Raw genomic sequence first — 19,208 nt, 5'->3', positions numbered from 1 at the left:
ATGGAAAGGAACATAAAAGTGATAGAAGCAGAGTCAGTTGACCTAGTGCAGGGCCTGGGTGGGGAATAGAGAGATGGTGTCAGAGAATGCAGGGACAGAGTTAGGAAGGTAAAAGCCCACCAGAAACTGAGCCTACTGAGGGACTTAAAGAGCATCAAGGAGGCTTCTGTAAGTATATCAGCAGCAGAAGGAAGGCTAGGGAAAATATGGGCCTTCTGCTGAATAGAAAAGACTGAGTTACTCAATGCCTCCTTCGCTTTGGTCTTTACTGGTGAAGTCTGCGTACATTAACCCAAGGCCTCTGCAACCAGAGAGAAAACCTGCAGCAATCAACATTTATCTTCAGTGGAGGAATATCAGATTAGGGGAACATTTAAACAAATTGGCCAGGCAAAAGTCCAAGGGACCTGATGAAATATACCTACAAGTGCTGAGGGAGCTGGCCAGTGTCAATGCGAGACCCTCACAATTATCTTTGAAAGGTCATTGTGACTGGGGGAAGTGTCTGAGGGCTGGAAGAATGCAAATGGCACACCTGTCCTCAAGATGGAGGATCCAGAGATCTACAGGCCAGTCAGCCTCATTTCAATCCCCAAGGAGGTAATGGAGAAAAGAAACCTGGAAGCCATTTGCAAATATTTGAAGGACAAGAAGGTGATTGGGAGTTGTCAGTGTGGATTTACAAAGAGGAAATCATGCTTGACCAACCTGATAGCCTTCGGTGATGAGATAAATGAAGTTCATCTTGGCAGACAAGGGAAGAGCAGTCATTGTTTTTTATCTTGACTTTAGCAAGGTTTTTGGCACTGTTGAGTGAAGATAGGTAGACAGAGAGGTGGATTCAAAATTGACTGAACTGCCAGACTTAAGCTGTTGTCATCAGCAGCATGATGTCCAGCTGGAGATCCATCACTAATAGTGTACCCCAGAGGTCAGTACTGGAGCCAGTACTGTATAACATCATTAATGACTTGGATAATGGGACAGAGTACACTTTCAGCAAGTTTGCAGATGACAAAAAAGTGGAAGGAGTGGTTGATATACCAGATGGTTGTACTGCCCTTCAGAGGGACCTCGACAGGCTGGAGAAATGGGTTGGCAGAAATTTTCTGAAGTGTGACAAAGGGAAATGCAAGTCCTGTACCACAGGAGGAATAACCCTATGCACTGGTACAGGCTGGGGGCCAGCCATCTGGAAGGCAGTGTTCTAGCAAAAGATCTCAGAGTCCTGGTGGACACCAGGTTGAACATGAGCCCACTGTGCATGCCCTTGCAGCAGAGAAATTTGACAGCTTCTTGGACTGCGTTAGGAATAGCGTTGCCAGTAGGTTGAGGGAGGTGACTCTTCCTCTCTACTCAGATCTCGAGTGCTGTGTCCCATCCTGGGCTGCCTGGGACAAGTGAGACATGGACATAGTGGACAAAGTCCAGCCAAGGGTCACAACGATGATTAAGGGCTTGGAGGATCTGATATAACAAGGAGAAGCTGAGAGTGATGGGACTGTTCAGTTGGGAGAAGAGAAGGCTCAGGTAGGATCTTATCAACATCTGATAGGAGGAAGTGAAGGAGACAGAGCCAGGCTCTTCTCTGTGATATCCAGTAGCAGGACAAGAGGCAGCAAGAAGTTCAAATTGAAATACACAAAATCCCATTTAAACATACGAAAAAAATTTTTAGTAGTCAAACACTGGAATGGTCTGCTCCTAGAGTTTGTGGAGTCTCCATTCTTGGGAGATACACAAAACCCAAGTGGACAAGGCCCTGAGCATACTGTTCTGTTGACCCTGCTCTGAGCATGCGGTTGAAGGTAGACAGTCTCCAGAGGTGCCTTCCTTAGCAGTTCTGTGAAAACCTCGAGTTGGGCCATGGTCATCCAGTTGCATCCAAGTTGTCTCCCAGGTTTAGGTTATGATTATTCAGGTCATTTCCACAAACAAACCTTTCTCCATTAGTGAAGGAAAGAAACAGTAGCCCAAATTATTATGGGGTCTTCTTACCTCAGTCTTTGCTCCACAAACCATCTGAAATGGAAGAAGCAATTCTCAGAGAGGGTTTATACCTTTGATGCAACCAGAAATACCAGAGAAAAATACCACTAGCAGGGAGGAAAAGATGTGGAGTAATCACACTGCAACCAAGTGTTGTCAGTGGAGCAGAACTCCTGAATGTGCAAGAAGTAGAAGGAAGGAGAGTTTTGTAGAAGGGGATTTAGGAAGTGACAGTGATGTTCCAAATACACTGGACTGTAAGAAGCTAGTGCCAGAATGAAAGATTGCTTTACTTACAAGGCTCTGTCTTTCTGTAAATCAGTAGTCAAAATACTGTGTTGAATCCTGGTCATCACATTTCAGAAGGGATTGAGAGAGGTAGCAAAAATTATTAAGGGCTTAAAAAATATTCTTATACAAAAGATTAAAATTGTTTACCTCAAGGAATCTAATGTAAAGGGATATAATGATAGTCATAACTCCTACCCCTCTGGATTCCAGTGGACATATTAACACATAACTATCTAATGCTTTTCAGAGTATATCAAAGCACTTTCAAAGGAGATCCATATCATTCCCCCAACTTTACATGGGATGGCATATACAAGATAAGTTGCATGTAGTGTCACCCCAAAAATCAATTGCAGAGATGGAATTAGAAACAGGTTTGTTGACTTCTGAAAAGCATGGTAACCACTCAGCCATCCTTCCTTGGGATAAAAACAAGGAAAAATAGGACATAGTTCAACTGCAAGATCTTCTGTCTGTAAGAAAATAATATTCAGTGAAATTTAAAATGTCAAATTCAAAGTTAGCTGAAAGATTTGCTTGATATGTGATGTCCTTAGCCTTCAAAACTAACTCCAGTTAGATATCACGGGGTTCAAAATATATGTGTGGAAAATATTTGTATCCGTTGTAGTAAATGTTGCAACCATTAAGATTCTTTTAAGGGACATGCACTTCTATATGTCAGCATGTATGCCAGTTCATAACAGATTTAGTCAGGTTATTTTTCCAGTGGACATACCGGCACTTAACTATCACTTCAAGGCAGTTTGCAAAGAGTGGGAGATGATTTTCAAGGTCAGAACAGCACAATGATACACACAATTGGTCAGGTGTAGCATGTCAGCACCTACCCAGCTTCCAAATGAGGTGAAAGCACTAATTACAAGCCACAGCATGAGCTGTATGATGTGTCAGATTTTAGTCATTCTGAACCAGGGAAGGTAATGCCTAATCTAATCTAATCTAATAATATTTTATAAATACAAGCAAGTGTAAATGAAACACAGAGAACTGACAGAGATACATTTTGTTTTGTCTGCACATCTTCGGGTTTGTTGAAGTGCTTAATGAGAGCTTTATAAATATTTTACTAGGCAGCCAGTTAAACAATGACTGCTGTACATTCTTATTGCAGTTGCACAGTGTAGTAAAACAGCAAGGTGAGTTGTTCTGGATTTTTGGAGCTCTACTCCAATAGGAAATCAGTCACTCTCTAAGAGAAATACAAAGATGTTTGTTCCTATTGTTCTTTGATGGGAAGGCACAGCCATTCCTTTGATGCCATCAGGGAGCTTTACCAGCCTGGTCTCAACATAGGCCTGGAAATCTCAAGATACCTGCATTTGTTGTTGGGTTTAGTGTAGAAGCAAGGTTTTAAAACATAGACACCCCATAAACCTCCACCCTGCTTCAAACTCACCAGTCTCCTATTTCAGATAAATATGAGAAACAACTGTATGTGTCTTCCTTCATATCTAACTCTTCTTCTCCATTTGTACATGCGGTCTTTGTGTTTCAGCTTTATGTTTATGTGTTTGTCTTGTGGACACATACAGATCCCAGGATTACCCTTTACCCAGATACCCTTTACCAAAAGAAACCCTCTTTGCCTTAGGAAATCAGTTCTCTGTATTTTTTTTCTGCTTATATCTCATAATAGTTTTAACATGGTTTTTAATGATTTCTTTCTCTATATAATTACAGAGAAAGAATGAGCTCTATACTCTTTCTTCCAATGTGTCCTTCGAAGTTAAGAGCATGCCATATAAAGTGCAACCAGCAAAGCTCCCCGAGGGAAGCGTAGCAGTAAGTAACTGAAGATGATATCTTTGTGTGAAGCACATGTATTTGGTCATTCTGATCACAGCTGTGAAAGTTTTTATAGATGAAATTATTGAGATCAGTCTTTCCTGTGTTTCTAGTGCAAATTCTTGAAATAATACCTAAAGGAAATACCTTTATTGCTTTCTGTGGAAGTTGATGATATATGATACTAATTCCATTTCTATTTCCATTTCTAAATAATTTCTTGCTGCGTTAATGCGCAGACTGCTTTATTGCAACCAGGATGGATTTTTCACCCAGAAGAAAACAACAAAACTGTGAAAGCAAGTGTCTAATTACCTTGTTTGGCGTTAAAAATACTTGGAGAAATTTTTGTGCATAATCCAAAACCTTGTTTCTGTCAGGTTTAGAGATCTCACTCTTCTCCCAGTCAGCATTTTTGTCACAGAAGCTTACAGATTATCTATGGCAACTTCTTTTTTATCTGTATTAAGCTTCTTTGATACCCTGATTTTCAGAAAGGTCTGCATGCCTCTCTAGGGTTTCCATCTCACAGCACATCAGGTGCAAGACCTTCTAATCCCTACAGATGAGGTAGATAGATAGATAGATAGATAGATAGATAGATAGATAGATAGATAGATAGATAGATAGATAGCAAAGTACTTGCTTTATTTGCAATGCAAGATTTGTATGGCTCTTGATTATTATATGAAAAATTAATCTTGGAGGCGTAAGTCTGATTTAATTGCTTGCTGGTGCCAAAGCATTGAGTTTGGGGAGCAATTTAAAGGAATTTGCTTCTTATGGTGTCAGATACCTCACTCTATTTTGTCATTACTGATAGAAATAAGTAATATACAAGTGCAAAATCTGATTCTAATATAAGAGTAATCTGCAATTTGAAAGCTAATTGTGCTCATTTTTATAAAGATTTATCATTTACAGTCCTCTTCTTAAAAGGTAAGCTCAGTACAAACTTTTCCAAGTTAAATCATGGTGCAAAGAAATCGTATCAGCCTGTTGAGATTATAGTAGTAGGGAACAAAATACTTTTTTTTGTATGTAAAACCAACATAATAATACACCTTACAGCTTACTTTGAATATATTTTAGAGGATACAGGTTATAAAGTTTTGTTTTGAACAAGCATAGATTGAATGGTTGATTGATACTTGCTCTGGGAAGACATGAGGTGAAATCTTGGTCCTGTATGTCCAGTGACTCCAACCTCTAACATCAGGAGATCCATGATTTCACCAGAGAGATTTGATGCTTAGTGCAGTATTCATCCAGAAAGGTTCAAAGGCTCCAAGCTGACAGATACACTCAGGCTCTTTTTATTTTCTTGCAGCATGTGTTCCATACCAGAAACACATGTTGTGCAGAACTCTTTTGATAGTGGTGCCTTCATCTGGACTGAAGTGCTTTACCCCAGGTGATAGCCTGCTGTTCTCAACAAGTGTCAGATGATCTACCAAATGATCAGATAAGCATTTTATTCTCTTACTCCAGCCAGTATAATGGTTGTTATTTGCTGCAGATGATTTACAGCAAAATGCCTGTAATAGCAACTGTAAAATGTTGAAAAATGATAGCGCTTTTATGTCGTTTCATATCTGGACATGGCAGTGGATGCTTGCCAGCTCTACAGCTTGATGTGTTATATGCACAAGCTCTTTTGATGTTCCACTTGCAAGAAGAAATATTTGCTTGAAGTTGGGCAATGCTTAATACTCTTGCTCCTTCTGAAAAAGATCACTGGTTGTGTTTTAAAAGTTTCCAAAGATTTATTTGAAAGTTTATAGTTTTCTTTCAGACAATGCAAGGATGAAAGTAGAATAAAGATTATAATATTTTAAGATTAATTGTTAAAAGTATGTATCTAATAATCAGCTAACACTTTACAGTTTATATAGTGAAGATAATATATTATAAAAGAACAGAGCATATGTCCTTCATTTAATTTTTACAGTGCTGGGTTCCAATTATGCAGGCTGATAAGTCCATTTAATTTTAATGGCATGAGTAATCCCATACACATCAGTAACCTACACAGTCATGTGGTCATATTTGCAGCACTGAGGTCTTTATTTCCATCATCATGGAATATAGATCTGTATCTTGAACGGAGGGTCATGATACATAGGTGTGTGAAAAATTATGTAAATGTAAGAAAATCTGAATCTTTTATAGTAAAATACTAGAGTGAAAATGGCATGAAAGAGAAAATTAGCTTGGAACTTAGTGGAGCTTAAATTAAAATCTACTGCCACCAATAAAAATATTTCTATTCATTTTGATAGTCTTGGAATTGCAACTATATATTGTACAACAGGTTGGATTTCCTTGCTAACAACTGTATCATTCAAGAGAAAGTTGCTGTTTTTTCTTAGAGGTATTATTATGGTAAATACTACTATCCTACTTGATTAATTTCATGTGCAAGGTGAAAGTACTTTTTATTATAAAAAGTACAGAGTTAGAATAAGCAGTAACTTGTTCCATTTTAATTTACGATTCTTGAGCCAGGTTTTAATAAAATATGATTGCTTTTCTTAAATGTTTGATAACATCTTCAGAGGGGGATGTCTTTAGTCTAAACTGTTTGACCAGTGTCCTACAGTGAGTAAAATTGATTTCAGACTAAGGCTTATAACTTTTTTTAGCTATTACACAGTGACAGTACTTTAATTTTAAATGTGCTTATATTCCTAATGAAATATATTGGCACACACATTTGTAAAATGTAAACATAAATGTCAATATTAATTATGACTCCAAGCTCAAGGGAGCTATTACATTTTATTTTGAGCATTTTTTCAGACCGTACAAAAACATTGTACTGCAAAGGATGGGAACATGTCGAAGCACTAACTAGTTCTTGTTTCTCAGTCCCTGTAAGCAAAGTGACTAATGATTAGAGGAAGGTCATCATATGCAGTGAAGTGATAGCATTAGAAATAATAAATTTAGCTACTGTTTCTTAAAGTAGCACATTAAATTATAGATAAATTATCTTTATTTTTAAATTGTGTCTTTTAAAGGACAAGTGGGATAAGCCGGCAGCTTACTACATAGGCTTCTCTGAGTTGTGCTGCCTTCCAGTGGAATCAAAGACAATTTTGAAGCTACACTGAGTAGCACCCAAATCAGGAGCAAAATCCAAACTGTACAAAAAACAGTGGCAGAAGCCCTAATATTTCTTTTATCTATTTACAATGTGCTTAACTGTGGCACGTTTAAAAAAAGAAAAATAAAAGCCTCCCTATGGAAATACTTGCATGAGCAACAAGTGACTTTCATGGAACTACAACAGTGATTCTGAAGACTACTAGACAGCTTCTGTGCTAAGATCAGCTTGGATTTTATTTCCAATAGCAGACAAAGGCTCTGTCCATAGCTGTCTGGCTGGCAGATGGCATTCCTTGTCACCCCTTTGCATACAAGAGGTGTGAGGCATTCAGCAGTGTGAAAGGCCATAAGTCAGATAGCTCCTCTCAAGTCTGTCAGGTGTGCTTTTCACCAGCCTGACAGAGAAGCAACCACTGTTTTCAGTATAAGACCATCTTTGAGTCCTGAATGGAGAGGAAAGACAACATACATCTGAAGTACAGTGCCAACATGCAACACTTTTGTAAAAATTCCACTTCTTCATATTGGCCACCTTAGATGAAAACAGATAAATCCCTCCAAAAAACGTTCCCTGGCTCTGATCCTGCAGTACTAAACCTACCACATGGAGAAGAACAGAAATCCAAGCTGAATAATGCAAACTTGTCTTAAATCAAAATCATATGTAAAACTGTTGTGGACAGCATGGGGTGGAGGAGGGACAGTCTTCTGTGGAAATGGTGAAACGAGGCAGGCAAAACTGAAGGGATGCTTTGTTTCTTTCTTCCCCTCCAGCTTCTGCCTCAACTCTGTGGGTGTTCAGGACTTGCAGTGTCAAACTGCTCCCCAAGAATTGCATTAGCAGCCCTGCAAGTCTTTGTATAGAGTATAAAAAGCGGCAGCCCAGGGGTGTTATATTCTACTGGTAATGCACACAGGCAGGAGTGAGACTGACGACTACATATAATCTCCTGCTCAGGAAATATATCTCAAGCATTTAGCACAACCCTTCTTTTGCTTTCAAAAACCTAAGACAAAGAAGGATTCATGGGAAATGGGTGTGGGTGCAACAAGATGGTTTTAAGATTTTAGCAGACAAATATTTCATTAGTCATTCGCTGCACTCCTGCTGCAAGAGATGTGGCAGCTTTGTAGCAGGATTCTGCTTGATGTGGGATAGACCAAATTTCTGCTCTCTGTTTTACTCATTGCTGATAATCTAAGGATTATAAACACGATGCTCTGCACTTCTGTAAGATTACAGTTTCTTGCTTATATTTAAACATTTGTCAGGCTTCAGCTGAGCTACTGAAATTACACTGTAAACTACACTCTACTGTCTGTAAAGGCAGAATGACAGAAGGAAGAAGGGAGAGAGGATTATGAACCCATGCAGTATAAGCAAGGCTGAACACTGCTACATCACTCATAATTGGTTACAGTTTTTCCTCAGGAAGACCCAGATATCCTTCTCTGGATCCATGCTGATAGGTGTTCTATAGGTTTCACAAGAAGAGCTACATTGCCTTATTGTTTTCACAGCCTAAGAAGAAAGAAAACACAACATGCAAATGTAGCAAACATCTATGAAGTGGTGCACAAATGTGGACACAGAATTGCTACATAGGTACTTGTACTTGCATACACTACTATTGGCTTTACCAAAGCCTAATAAAATCCACCATCCCTAATGAAGTGGACTGTCTCCACTGATTTCAGCAGGATCTCAAACATGCTTTGAGGTCTGGATTGGCCCCACCTAATTTTGAACAGTGAACTGGAGCACTGGAGTGCATTAGTTAAGAGTCTAGTTGCTGTGCTCCTGTGCAATCAGTAGGCAGTCCTATGAGCTATTCAGATCCTGGACAACACTGGCAGGAGGTAAGTTCATCCCTGTCCCAGAGCACCTGTGGTTCTGAAGTAGTTGCCTTAGATTGGATGAAAGTGGACTTGGTGCCCATGGAGACAGATATGGTTCAGTCAAATACTATCTTAAGAAATCTGTAAATAAAAAATCCTTCCTACAGAGGTACTTGCCCACTCTGATAATTTCCATATTGAGGATGTACAATTTCAGTAGGCTGTCCCTCCACCAACCCATCCATAGCTGACCAGCAGCTTGCCAGAGCCTTTTTGGTCTGGTTTGCCAATGTACAGTCCAGCCCAGAGCAGTGATGCAGACTCCATTTCATGTTGCATTTTTCTCACTCACATTGTCCCACCTAGGAATTTGGCTCAAGCTATCAGTACCAGAAATAGCTAAATCAAATTTTTGCAAGCAAATGGGTCTTCCCTCAGGTTTGATCTTACTCTAAAATGGAGTCAGTCATTTTTTCAAAGTTGAGAGGGCAGAAAGTGCTGCTTGGGTTTACTTTTTGCTGTTGTTTACAAATATTTGTTAAGATGATTTTGGTAAGTGGTCTATCACTTTACTGCTCCAGGTCCACAGCAACATGCTCAGACAAGTGATAGTGTTAGAACAGAAACTGTAGTGAAGCTCAGTTAAGGTACTCACACTGTACGTTAATAGCATCAGATCCTTTTCAAATAATAATTTAAAAATTATAACTTCTTGTATGTAGTACCACAGAGTTTGTCAACAGAGGAAGCGTACAGTGTGGATGAGTTGGGGTTTTTTAATCAGTCTCAGTTTTTGCCGTCTTGGGGCCCACTGAATATTTGTCAGCACTTCCCAATTCTTGTGCTATATGTGATCAGGTCTTCAAGGCTTGCCTCAGGGCAGCATGCACAAGGATCTTCAAGCAGTAGAAGGGAAATTATTTCTTCCTTGGACATCTGAGCTCATTGCTTGCTACAGGCTTCGTGCAGCCCATCATGACTGCATCTCTTCTGATTTCCCTGGCAACATAAGCCTTTTACTTACATTCATCTTATTCCTTAACTGTCTTTTCTCTGGAAGGAATCTCTGCAGACAGTTCAGATGACCTTTTTCTCTGCCCTTGCACTTTAATCCCAGATGCAGTACCACTCTGAGACACAAGAAAAGCCATTCAGAAACATTTTGTCCTTACTAAATGAGCACTGCTGTTGCTGAATCTAATGCTACAGAGAGCCTATGAAGTTCTGCGGTTGTTAAGAAGCAACCCAAAGAGGAGTCTGGGGAAGGAATGGTATCCCCACAGTGGCATAGTTGATCACTTGGTCACACTGTGGGTGGGATTTCATGGGTTCTTTTACTAATTCTGTTTGCCTTGAAATATTTTTTTTTCTTGCTTTAATTGGCTAACATATTTCTTCTTTGTATATGCTATCTTTTTAAAGTCTTTTAGAGTAATAACTATTTACAGCTGCAGCAGAGAAGTATATTAGCTGAGTGTGGGTTTAGATCAACGACAGTACGGCCAGCACTGCAAGCAATTAATCTTCAGGATACAGGTTAATGTTAAAGTGGTAACCCCAGAAGGACTGATCAGTGTCTCAGATTTTTTTTTGTGTAACCTTCAGCGTAAGATTTGGTAGAAGGCAAGCAGTATCCCACATGGAAAGTTTATCCCTAATTTCAACTATGATCTGTGTCCCATAACAGTGAGGGATGCTATAAAAAATACATGCATCAGTAGATCTCACCGGACTGCCATCTTTCTAAGTGCCATGTCAGAGAACAATTGGCTGCACAGATGAAGTAAGTGGAAAGGACTATTCTAAAGTATCTTCCAACTAATTGTGACAGTAGCTGGGAGACAGATGTGCTGGTGCTTGCAGAATGAAAAGTCTAGGGAAGTAGACTGATCATGAGAAAGAGTGAAAAGGGAAAGGGCTAGGTGTTGCAGAAAGGCTGAAATTTGCCATCCTCAAGGAGAAAGGTGAGAGGCACAAAAATGGCATTAATTTTGAACTGGACTAGAGTTGTGTCCATTCTTCAAACTTAGGATGCTGTTCCATGAATGAAGGAATTAGCATTGTGCTGAATTTAAGGTGCATCAATCAGAGAGTTAATAGCAAAAAGGAAGTAGAAAGAGAAGTTGCAATGCATGCAGATCGGGGACTGGGCAATAGCCAAGAAGAATAGATTTCCTGGATGTACCTCAATCACTGAAAAGGAAGATCATTTGAGAGTTTTTGCAAAGCAAACTGATTTCATCTTGTCAAGAAGGAAATAACTTTCATCTGTCACATACTTATCCTCTTTAAGGTTGTCTAGGAGTAAATGAAAGAGGTCCAACACAAAACCCCAGAGAGAAATAAATTCCTAGGCTAACAAAGAGGAAAGTTTGACAAAATAAACTAAAACTGAAGGGATGTAACTGTAGCTGAGCAGATAAGGAAAGCTCAAAATCATTCCTTCCCACTTGGGAGCAGCAGGGAGAACAAATATTCAATGTGATTGACGAGGAGCCTTCCAAGCAGACTCTGAGAGCATAGAATAAATTTGGTACAAGGTATGGAAGGGAGAGTGAGGAGGAGGTTACTTATGTGGATGGCCCCAGAAGGAGAAATACAGAAGGGTTATTATTACTCTTTGTCAAGATGAAGGTCGAAAGAGCGAAGTTTGCCAAGTCAATTAAAACCTTTGATAACTCGTGTTATACACACCTGCGTTCTAGAGCCTCAGACAATGAGAGTGTTTCATGCTTATTTCCCATTTAGGTAATAATCCATATGCTTGGCTTCTTTTAAGGAGTGTAACATATTGTTCATTAGGCTTTATCACAAGGACAATGCACTCTTCTTGACTTTCATTTTTGGACTGCTTAGCTGAATACAAATAATAAGAAGAAAGTATATACTGGTGTGTCAGCAAAAATTTAATTAATGTAGCTGGTATCTATTGTGGTTTGAATTAAGAGTTTGAGCTAAAGTCAACGGTTGTTTTAGGGTAATTCAGTGTAAGTCAGTTATACTGGCCTAGGCTGTAGCAGCATACATGGGAGTAGAACTTTGCTCCTTGAATTTTCTTGAAGCATCTGCACAGAAGGGTATTCTTTGCTATTCTGTATTAAATGAAAATGATTCATATGTCTGATATGACAAGACTTGTATATGTGCAAATCCCATTTCTAGTAATTATCATGAACAAGTGGAAAGGAACTTACAGTAAATGAAGCCAACATGGAAGAATTCCAAGCAATGTATACTTCTAATCTGCAAAATGCTGTTGAAGTGAATGATTAGAACCTCTGTATTCTACTGTCAGATTTGCTTTACTTGCTTAATTTTTATTTGTTTAATGTATTTTTTTCATTTCAGATCAGAACATCTGTCATTTGGTCCACTCCAAATGTCTCCTTTGTAATCCCTTTATGGGTTATAATACTAGCAATACTTCTTGGACTACTGGTACTAGCTATGTTGACCCTAGCTTTATGGAAGGTATGTTGCATTATTACTGTTACTGTTGCCTTAAAAAACCCTGAAAGATACTAACATAGGAAAAAGAGAGTCTGTAATTCTGTGATCCTTAGCATTTTGGAGAAAAAGCAACAATACACATGTGTCTTTTTTTGTTTTGGCATTTCTGACATGCTAGTGTCATTGACCTTTATCCAGGGAACTTGTTTTCAAAGTCCTCCATTATTATTAAAGTCTGGTTATAAATGGGCATACAGAGTTTGGCTTCATTTCCCAAGACCTATGATCCTCTTTTTCAGGATGTTTACGTTCAAAAAGAAGTGACTCTAACTTTGTTTTCTCTGCATACTTCAGGAATTTCCAGTTTTTGTCAGCATGTAACAACACTCCCAGCTTTGCGAATTAATTTTTAGAAGATTTCCTTTTATATTAGTATCTCATATCTTCTGTTTTAAAAGTTTTCTAGTTCTGTGTTGGTTGTTACACTCCCTTCACAAGTTTTAAGACAAGTTTCTGGAAACTGCAATATAACAGGGAGCGAACATAGCTTGTGGCCATCCTCTCAGTTCCCATTAAAAATAATTCAAGTAATTTCTTAAGTTAGGATATGCCTCACCTGCCTTTAGCTGTCTAAAGCTTATGGGTTAGGTGTCCAGCTAACTTTTCAGATTCACCTAGTCAGTTAACAACAGCAAAAAGCTATGTGTAAGGCATGGGAGGATGAGAGGAATTACCGTTTGGTGGTACTTTCCTTTGACCGCTTGTGAAGCCTTCATAACTTTCAACCTATTGACCAAAAGGGTAACTTTGAGACAAAATAAGGTGGGAAGAATCTCATCTTTAGTGATCTTTAGTCCAGGTCACAACACCGTGCTGTGCGCATTTCCCAACACATATTCCACCTCTGTTATTATTACTATTTGTCAATCTAAACATCTTTTATGAACGCGTGTCTTGCTGAACTGAAATTAGCAGTTTTCTCATTAGAATAAGTCAGTATCAGCTTTACATCTTCTACAAAGACATCTTTCATATAATTTGAATTTTTAAAGCTATACTTTGAAATTCAATGCCTTGCACCTAAAACTGTAATTTTTCTTAGGGAAAGATTTGTATAGAAATAAACAAGCTTCTTCATAGTCTATCAGCCTCCCGTAGATTTTACCCGACCTTTCAGGTTGAATGAGTGAAGAATCAAACGGCAGCTGAGTCTTCCTGTGGTTGTCTTACCATGACGCCTTTGTTTCTGTTGATTGTTTCCTGCAGTGTGGCTTCTTTGACAGAGCTAGACCCCCTCAAGATGACATGGCTGACAGGGAACAACTGACAAATAACAAGACTACTGATGCATAGAGGAAGAGAGTGACAGTTCGAGTCAGAAACCTGCCTGAGACTAGAAACATGATGAGGATTAAATGAAAGATTCCTTCCACCAGTCTTCCTTTGTAGCTGCAAGTGACATGGTGTTGTAATCTGATCTATGCAACGTTCTGAGAACATGCCACATGATGGCCATCCTTGCCAAAGAAAGCAGCTTTATCACTGCCTTACAAACATACTCAACCACGGAACAGAATGTTTATCCCATATTCCAGTCAGTCTATGTTTCAGCAGATGCTTTCGAACACATGTGGTATACTGAGATGCTTCCAGAACAAGCCCAAATCTCCCAAGGAGAGAACACCTGCATTACTGTATGGTCTAGAAGATGGACCAGGCCAAAACTTCTAAAAGCTACTGTATCATGCGGAATACCTTTGACACCTCCCTAAGAACAAGAACTTTTACGAAATTATGGCTCAGGGAGACAAGCAGTATATCAGTACTGTGAAAGTACTTCTGAAAAACAAAGGTAGTCTATAAAGAACTTTATAGATGGGGCAGAATTATTTATTTTTCCACCTTTTCAGGATAAGTATCTGATATAAGCATCAACTTAGATTTTGAGAGAAGAAAGTAAAAAAATAGAAAACATGTACTTGCCTTGCATGTAAATAGAGAAGTAAATCCATTGTACGCAATAGAATACATCTTTCTTGGCTACAAGGTATTTTGCAAAACAGAAGATTCATGCAACATTTCACAAGATGAGACATACGATAAACAAATAGATGTTGTATCTCTTTCAACTCAGAGCTGGCAGTATCACACCCAGATAACTAAATCCATGCACAGTATAGCGCAGGGGATGAGTTACCCTCTCCTTGCATTGCTGATGGCTGACACCTGTACAGCTGACACAGGATACAGTCATTTGTGAAACACTGATTTAAATTATCACAGCCACACTGGGGATATTGAGAAAGCTTGGGGGTTTGGGGCTAGGGAGAATTTTCTTTGCCATTGCCCTGTTACTTTGTTGAAGTGGTCTATTGAAATAGAAGGGCTACTGCCATTGTGTCTTCTGTTTAATTTGTGTCATACACTCTAACACTGTTCATGTAAGGAAATCATTGCCTTTTTTTTTTAATTTTACAATCTATAAGCTGGTGTCTTATTTAAAGTGTTGATTTCAGCAAAGTTTAGAGCTGAATATAATTATTTCTTAAGCAAAGTCTTTCAGGGAAGGTGGGCAGGATTTGTATTTGTGCAGAAAAATAGAATGCCAGCCAGCCAAGCATGAACAAAAAGAAGGAAAGATATTTTGAGGTAAAGAGTAAAAATACACATGTAGTATTTTGAGTTTTTCTGGGTCGAGAATTCTGAAGAAGAGAAGGCTTCATTCTTTCTCTTCTGTCAGAAAATGGTCCTTATCTTAGCAGGGGCTTTAAGCTCTGAGCTGTGCAAATTTGTGCCTGAAAGCTTGAGTCTTCCAGTGCTGCCTGTGAGTGTGAAATTAGCTATATTCTGTAACCTTCAGGAGGGATTGTTCATTTTCTGAAACAGACCTCACTTTTCTTCTCCTGAGCTCCTTTTCTTTACAATCCATCCCAGCTTTTTAATCAGGAAACAGCCTTATCCATTCTGTCACTTCTTGGCTCCCTTTAGATACCTGCCTTTCCTCTTCCTAAGACTTCAGGACAGGACAAGCCATGAGATATTGTCACTTCTGTCAGCTGATAGGAGATTTTTTAGTTTTACCATTTCTTGCACAGACTGACCTGTGAAATCCAAGCAGGAACTAGGAAACCTGAGTAGGTGTGTTCCGTCTTCATATCTAAGGCAAATTTGCAAGAAGATCTATATGGAGTCCTTAACTTGTCAGATGCAGTGTGCCCATGAGATTTAATGAGAGGAGGAGAGACATGCCTCAGAAAATGGAGGTGCTTCTGAGGATGGGGAGGTCTGATCACTTCCCAGTCCCCAAGAAAACCAGTAACAGACCCCTTCCCCCAAATGGGTTTAAGATGACCTCTTGTAGATTAGAGAGATCAGCTGAAAAATACTACCACAAATCAAGCCTGTCCCATATTTGCACACCTCTGTATCCCATACATTCCAGGCAAAACCATCCTCCCATGAAAAAGAATGAGCTTCTAGCTTTTGTAAATACAGAAATGTGTGTAGCAGCTTCTGAAATAAGATCAGCTAGTTCATTACAGTCACATCATCTGCACAACTCTGATGAAATAGCACCATAAGGAGATACTGAACATAGGACTTTTGTATGTGCAATACTTTATATTACTTATATACCTGAAGCATGTTTACACTGGCATTTGTGGTTGTTTTTTAAACTTTTGAATATACTGATTAATGATTACAATAAAGAAAAAAAATAGGAAAAAAACTAAAACAAACACAGTTCTGTTCAGTATTTGTTGCAATGTGTTTTCAATCCCGCATTGCTCTGAGGATAGGAGCAGGTGACCTAATAAGTTCTTTGCAGTTGTAGCATCTATGGTTCACTTTTGAGCAATTACTCTCCATTTTAATGATGGGCAAAACATGTTCAGATACTAAATTTAAACCAAAAAGAACCTCAGTGACTGCTGGACCTGGCTGGAATCCATTGGCTGCAGCTGTGTAATGTCACTGGAAACCAAATTAGAGGCACATGATCTGACAAACAGTTACTTTGAGCAATACTTTGTTTTATATTTCTACATCCTTGTAGATTAAACTTCCCCCATGGAAATGTCTGGAGCCGTGTGCTGTCAAGGACTGTAGTCTTTGGTCCCAGCATTTGTGGATAGCTTTGGCTGCAAATTGCAAACAGCTTTGTAAAGAAGATTGCAGGGTTTCAGTGCTTGCCAAGAGTGTTTATCCCCTGGGGAGATTGCATCCTGGCTGTGGACACTAGCAGGCAGCTGACATAATCTTCCCCCCCAGTATATTAGTAATGTGCTGCACGATAACCTCTGCCACATCCCTACATGACTGAACTTTTGTTTCTGTGATGTCAGCCTTGTAATGAGTTACTAAATTCAGCTTTCTGTAAAAGTAATTCAGCCTTACACTTACTTCCAAATGTATGCGGTGAGCTCCTAATTGCCGAGTAGTCCAGAGAGCAGAAAAAACAGGTTACTTTAGAAATTAAAGCCTTTTAAAACTGTTTATTGCTATGACCACCACAGCGTCTGGTAAACAGAGAGACATTCATCTTTTATTTCACATGATTCTTGCCAAGTTTGAGAAAGGCTGCCCAGTTATTTTACCCATGCAGCAGACACTAAGGTATCAAGTGTCAAGTGACATTTTCTGTTTTATGAAAATTTCAGAATTTACTTAACATGGACCAGTACATTTGAATATGTTGCTACTTATGGTTTTAATCTTCAGAGACATTTAGCAAATACAATTTTCAGTTAACCAACAGGTTGTTAACAAGAATTTTTTCTTGTCACCATTCTGTAATTCATTTACAGTTTTGTCTGTCTTCAACTTTTTTGCCCTGACAGCTTTTACACGTTTCCTACATTAGACATCTCTTGAAAGTGGCACTGATTTTCTTTACCTTTTAATTGTGATTTTTAAATCCATTAGCAAGAAGAGTCTTCTGGTAGGCATGGCATACTACCTAAAAAGCCTTTTGGGAACCGACAAAACACCTAAAGATATTCAGGGGAAAGAAAGTCCCAACTGGCTGTGGCCTACAGTATTCCACCACATTGTAACAAACTTTTTTTTAATGAAATACCATCTGACACACTGCGTTTAGGAATTGTTTATGAGTGAGTGTTTTATTTCTGATTGTTGGCAAAGATCCATATTAAAATGTAGCGTGATGGTAGTGCCTCTTGACAATAAAAAGTATTGAATTTAGCTTAGGCAGGCGCCATGATGTGACACAGCAGGAATGCTTTTAATATTGAAAGACTGTTCTTGTTTTGCCTATATGTTGTATTTGAGGGGCACTTAACAATCCAAGATGCTACCCTACTGTACACAGTGATTTTTAGAAAAGAAGAATGGAAGTAATTGTTCAACTCACTTTTCAGATGGTTTCATTTGTTCTCATCATGTTGCTCTATCTAACTGATGTACCACATTTCATTTGCTTGTGCATTGTTTTTTGTTTCAGTAACAGTTTGTAAAGCAGACTTCAGCAACTCTTTCCAAAACTGGACTGTGTTAGGCAGTATTGCTTTTCCAGAAGCAATCTCAGGATAACAGCAGCAGAGCAGAATTCAGGATGCTATGTGAAATGGTCGGTACATTGCAGGGGCTAGTTTTCAGCAGTTTACCCAAATACATATTCAGAGTCATATTAACAAAACATCGACCTTAGATCCCCCATTTCTCATGGCAAGGAGGGCCAGGGTGTGCCCTCTTTTATCATCACTGTAAAGACTAAATACCAAGCAATCCTCACATAAAAGCTGTGGAGGGGAGGGCACATTTTCTATCTTCACAAGACAAATAAAAGGCAACCAAATCAAGTGTATGGCAAAAGCCCACACAACATCTGTCTTCTGATGCTCTCCTGGTCATGAAGGTTTAACATTTTCCCAGCAGAAGCAATCTGCCCATTTATCACATTATACCAGCAGCACCAGAAAACAATCTGTGAAGTTGCAAAAATTTTCCATGAATCTCAAATCCTTTGTAAGATCTATGAAGTATATATTTGAAAAGCTCTTGGCTCTTCAAATAGCCTTACTGGGTTTTTTTGGTTGTTTTCAATATTTTAATAGCATTTAGGAGAAGTTAGGTCAGCATAGTAAAAGCTGAAAGAAAATACATTTAAACTAACAGTGAGGTCTCACAGGAGACCCAGGCTTAGATCTGGATTTATATTTACTGGTTTTAGGCACAAAAGATGCATCAGGACGTATCTCAAGTGTCTGCCAAGACTTCCAAGGGTGTTATAACTTTGTTATAACAAACACTCCCATGCCAACTAATGTGAAAACCAGAAGATTTTAAAGATTCAACAGTCTATCATCCTCTGCTATATGCCCTGTAAATGAGAACATGCAGAGCATGGTTAAATAGCATCATTAAACTAAGCGGTAAGATCAGCCATTCACAATTTGACTCAGTATACCAGGAAGAACCTTTCCTGTGGAGAAGAATGAAGACTGAATTTTTTCAATGACTAAAATTAGGCAAGATTTGTTTTTCTAGAGAACATGACACCACAGAAGCCTTACCCTTCAAGCATAATGGGTACAAGCATAAACACAAGGTAGTTGGGCGCAAGGGACTTTTAAGCAGTTAAGGAGGCTGCAGAATAAAACGTTAACTATAAATGACTTAAAGGGAAGGGTTAGAGGCTCTAGAGGAGAAATCAAACCTTTAAACACACAGATGTTACCACAGAGTAGATCAGGAAC

General features: G+C 38.9%; 1 protein-coding gene across 2 annotated transcripts in view; it reads left to right on the top strand.

Moving 5' to 3' along the window:
- The window catches only part of ITGA8 (integrin subunit alpha 8), a 101,117-nt gene extending 83,144 nt beyond the window's left edge, over positions 1-17,973 (top strand). For both annotated transcript variants that reach the window (XM_026842925.1, XM_026842926.1), the window contains 3 exons: positions 3,985-4,086; positions 12,388-12,510; positions 13,756-17,973. In XM_026842925.1, coding sequence (XP_026698726.1) covers positions 3,985-4,086; positions 12,388-12,510; positions 13,756-13,842 — 312 coding nt within the window. In that variant the 3' untranslated portion in view covers positions 13,843-17,973. The remainder of the gene's footprint in view (positions 1-3,984; positions 4,087-12,387; positions 12,511-13,755) is intronic.
- The last annotated feature ends 1,235 nt before the right edge of the window (positions 17,974-19,208 follow it).

This window comes from Athene cunicularia (assembly GCF_003259725.1).
Source record: "Athene cunicularia isolate RWA chromosome 2 unlocalized genomic scaffold, athCun1 chr2_part1, whole genome shotgun sequence".
NCBI classification, from domain to species: Eukaryota; Metazoa; Chordata; class Aves; order Strigiformes; family Strigidae; genus Athene; species Athene cunicularia.
This window is presented reverse-complemented; position numbering and strand designations above follow the sequence as displayed.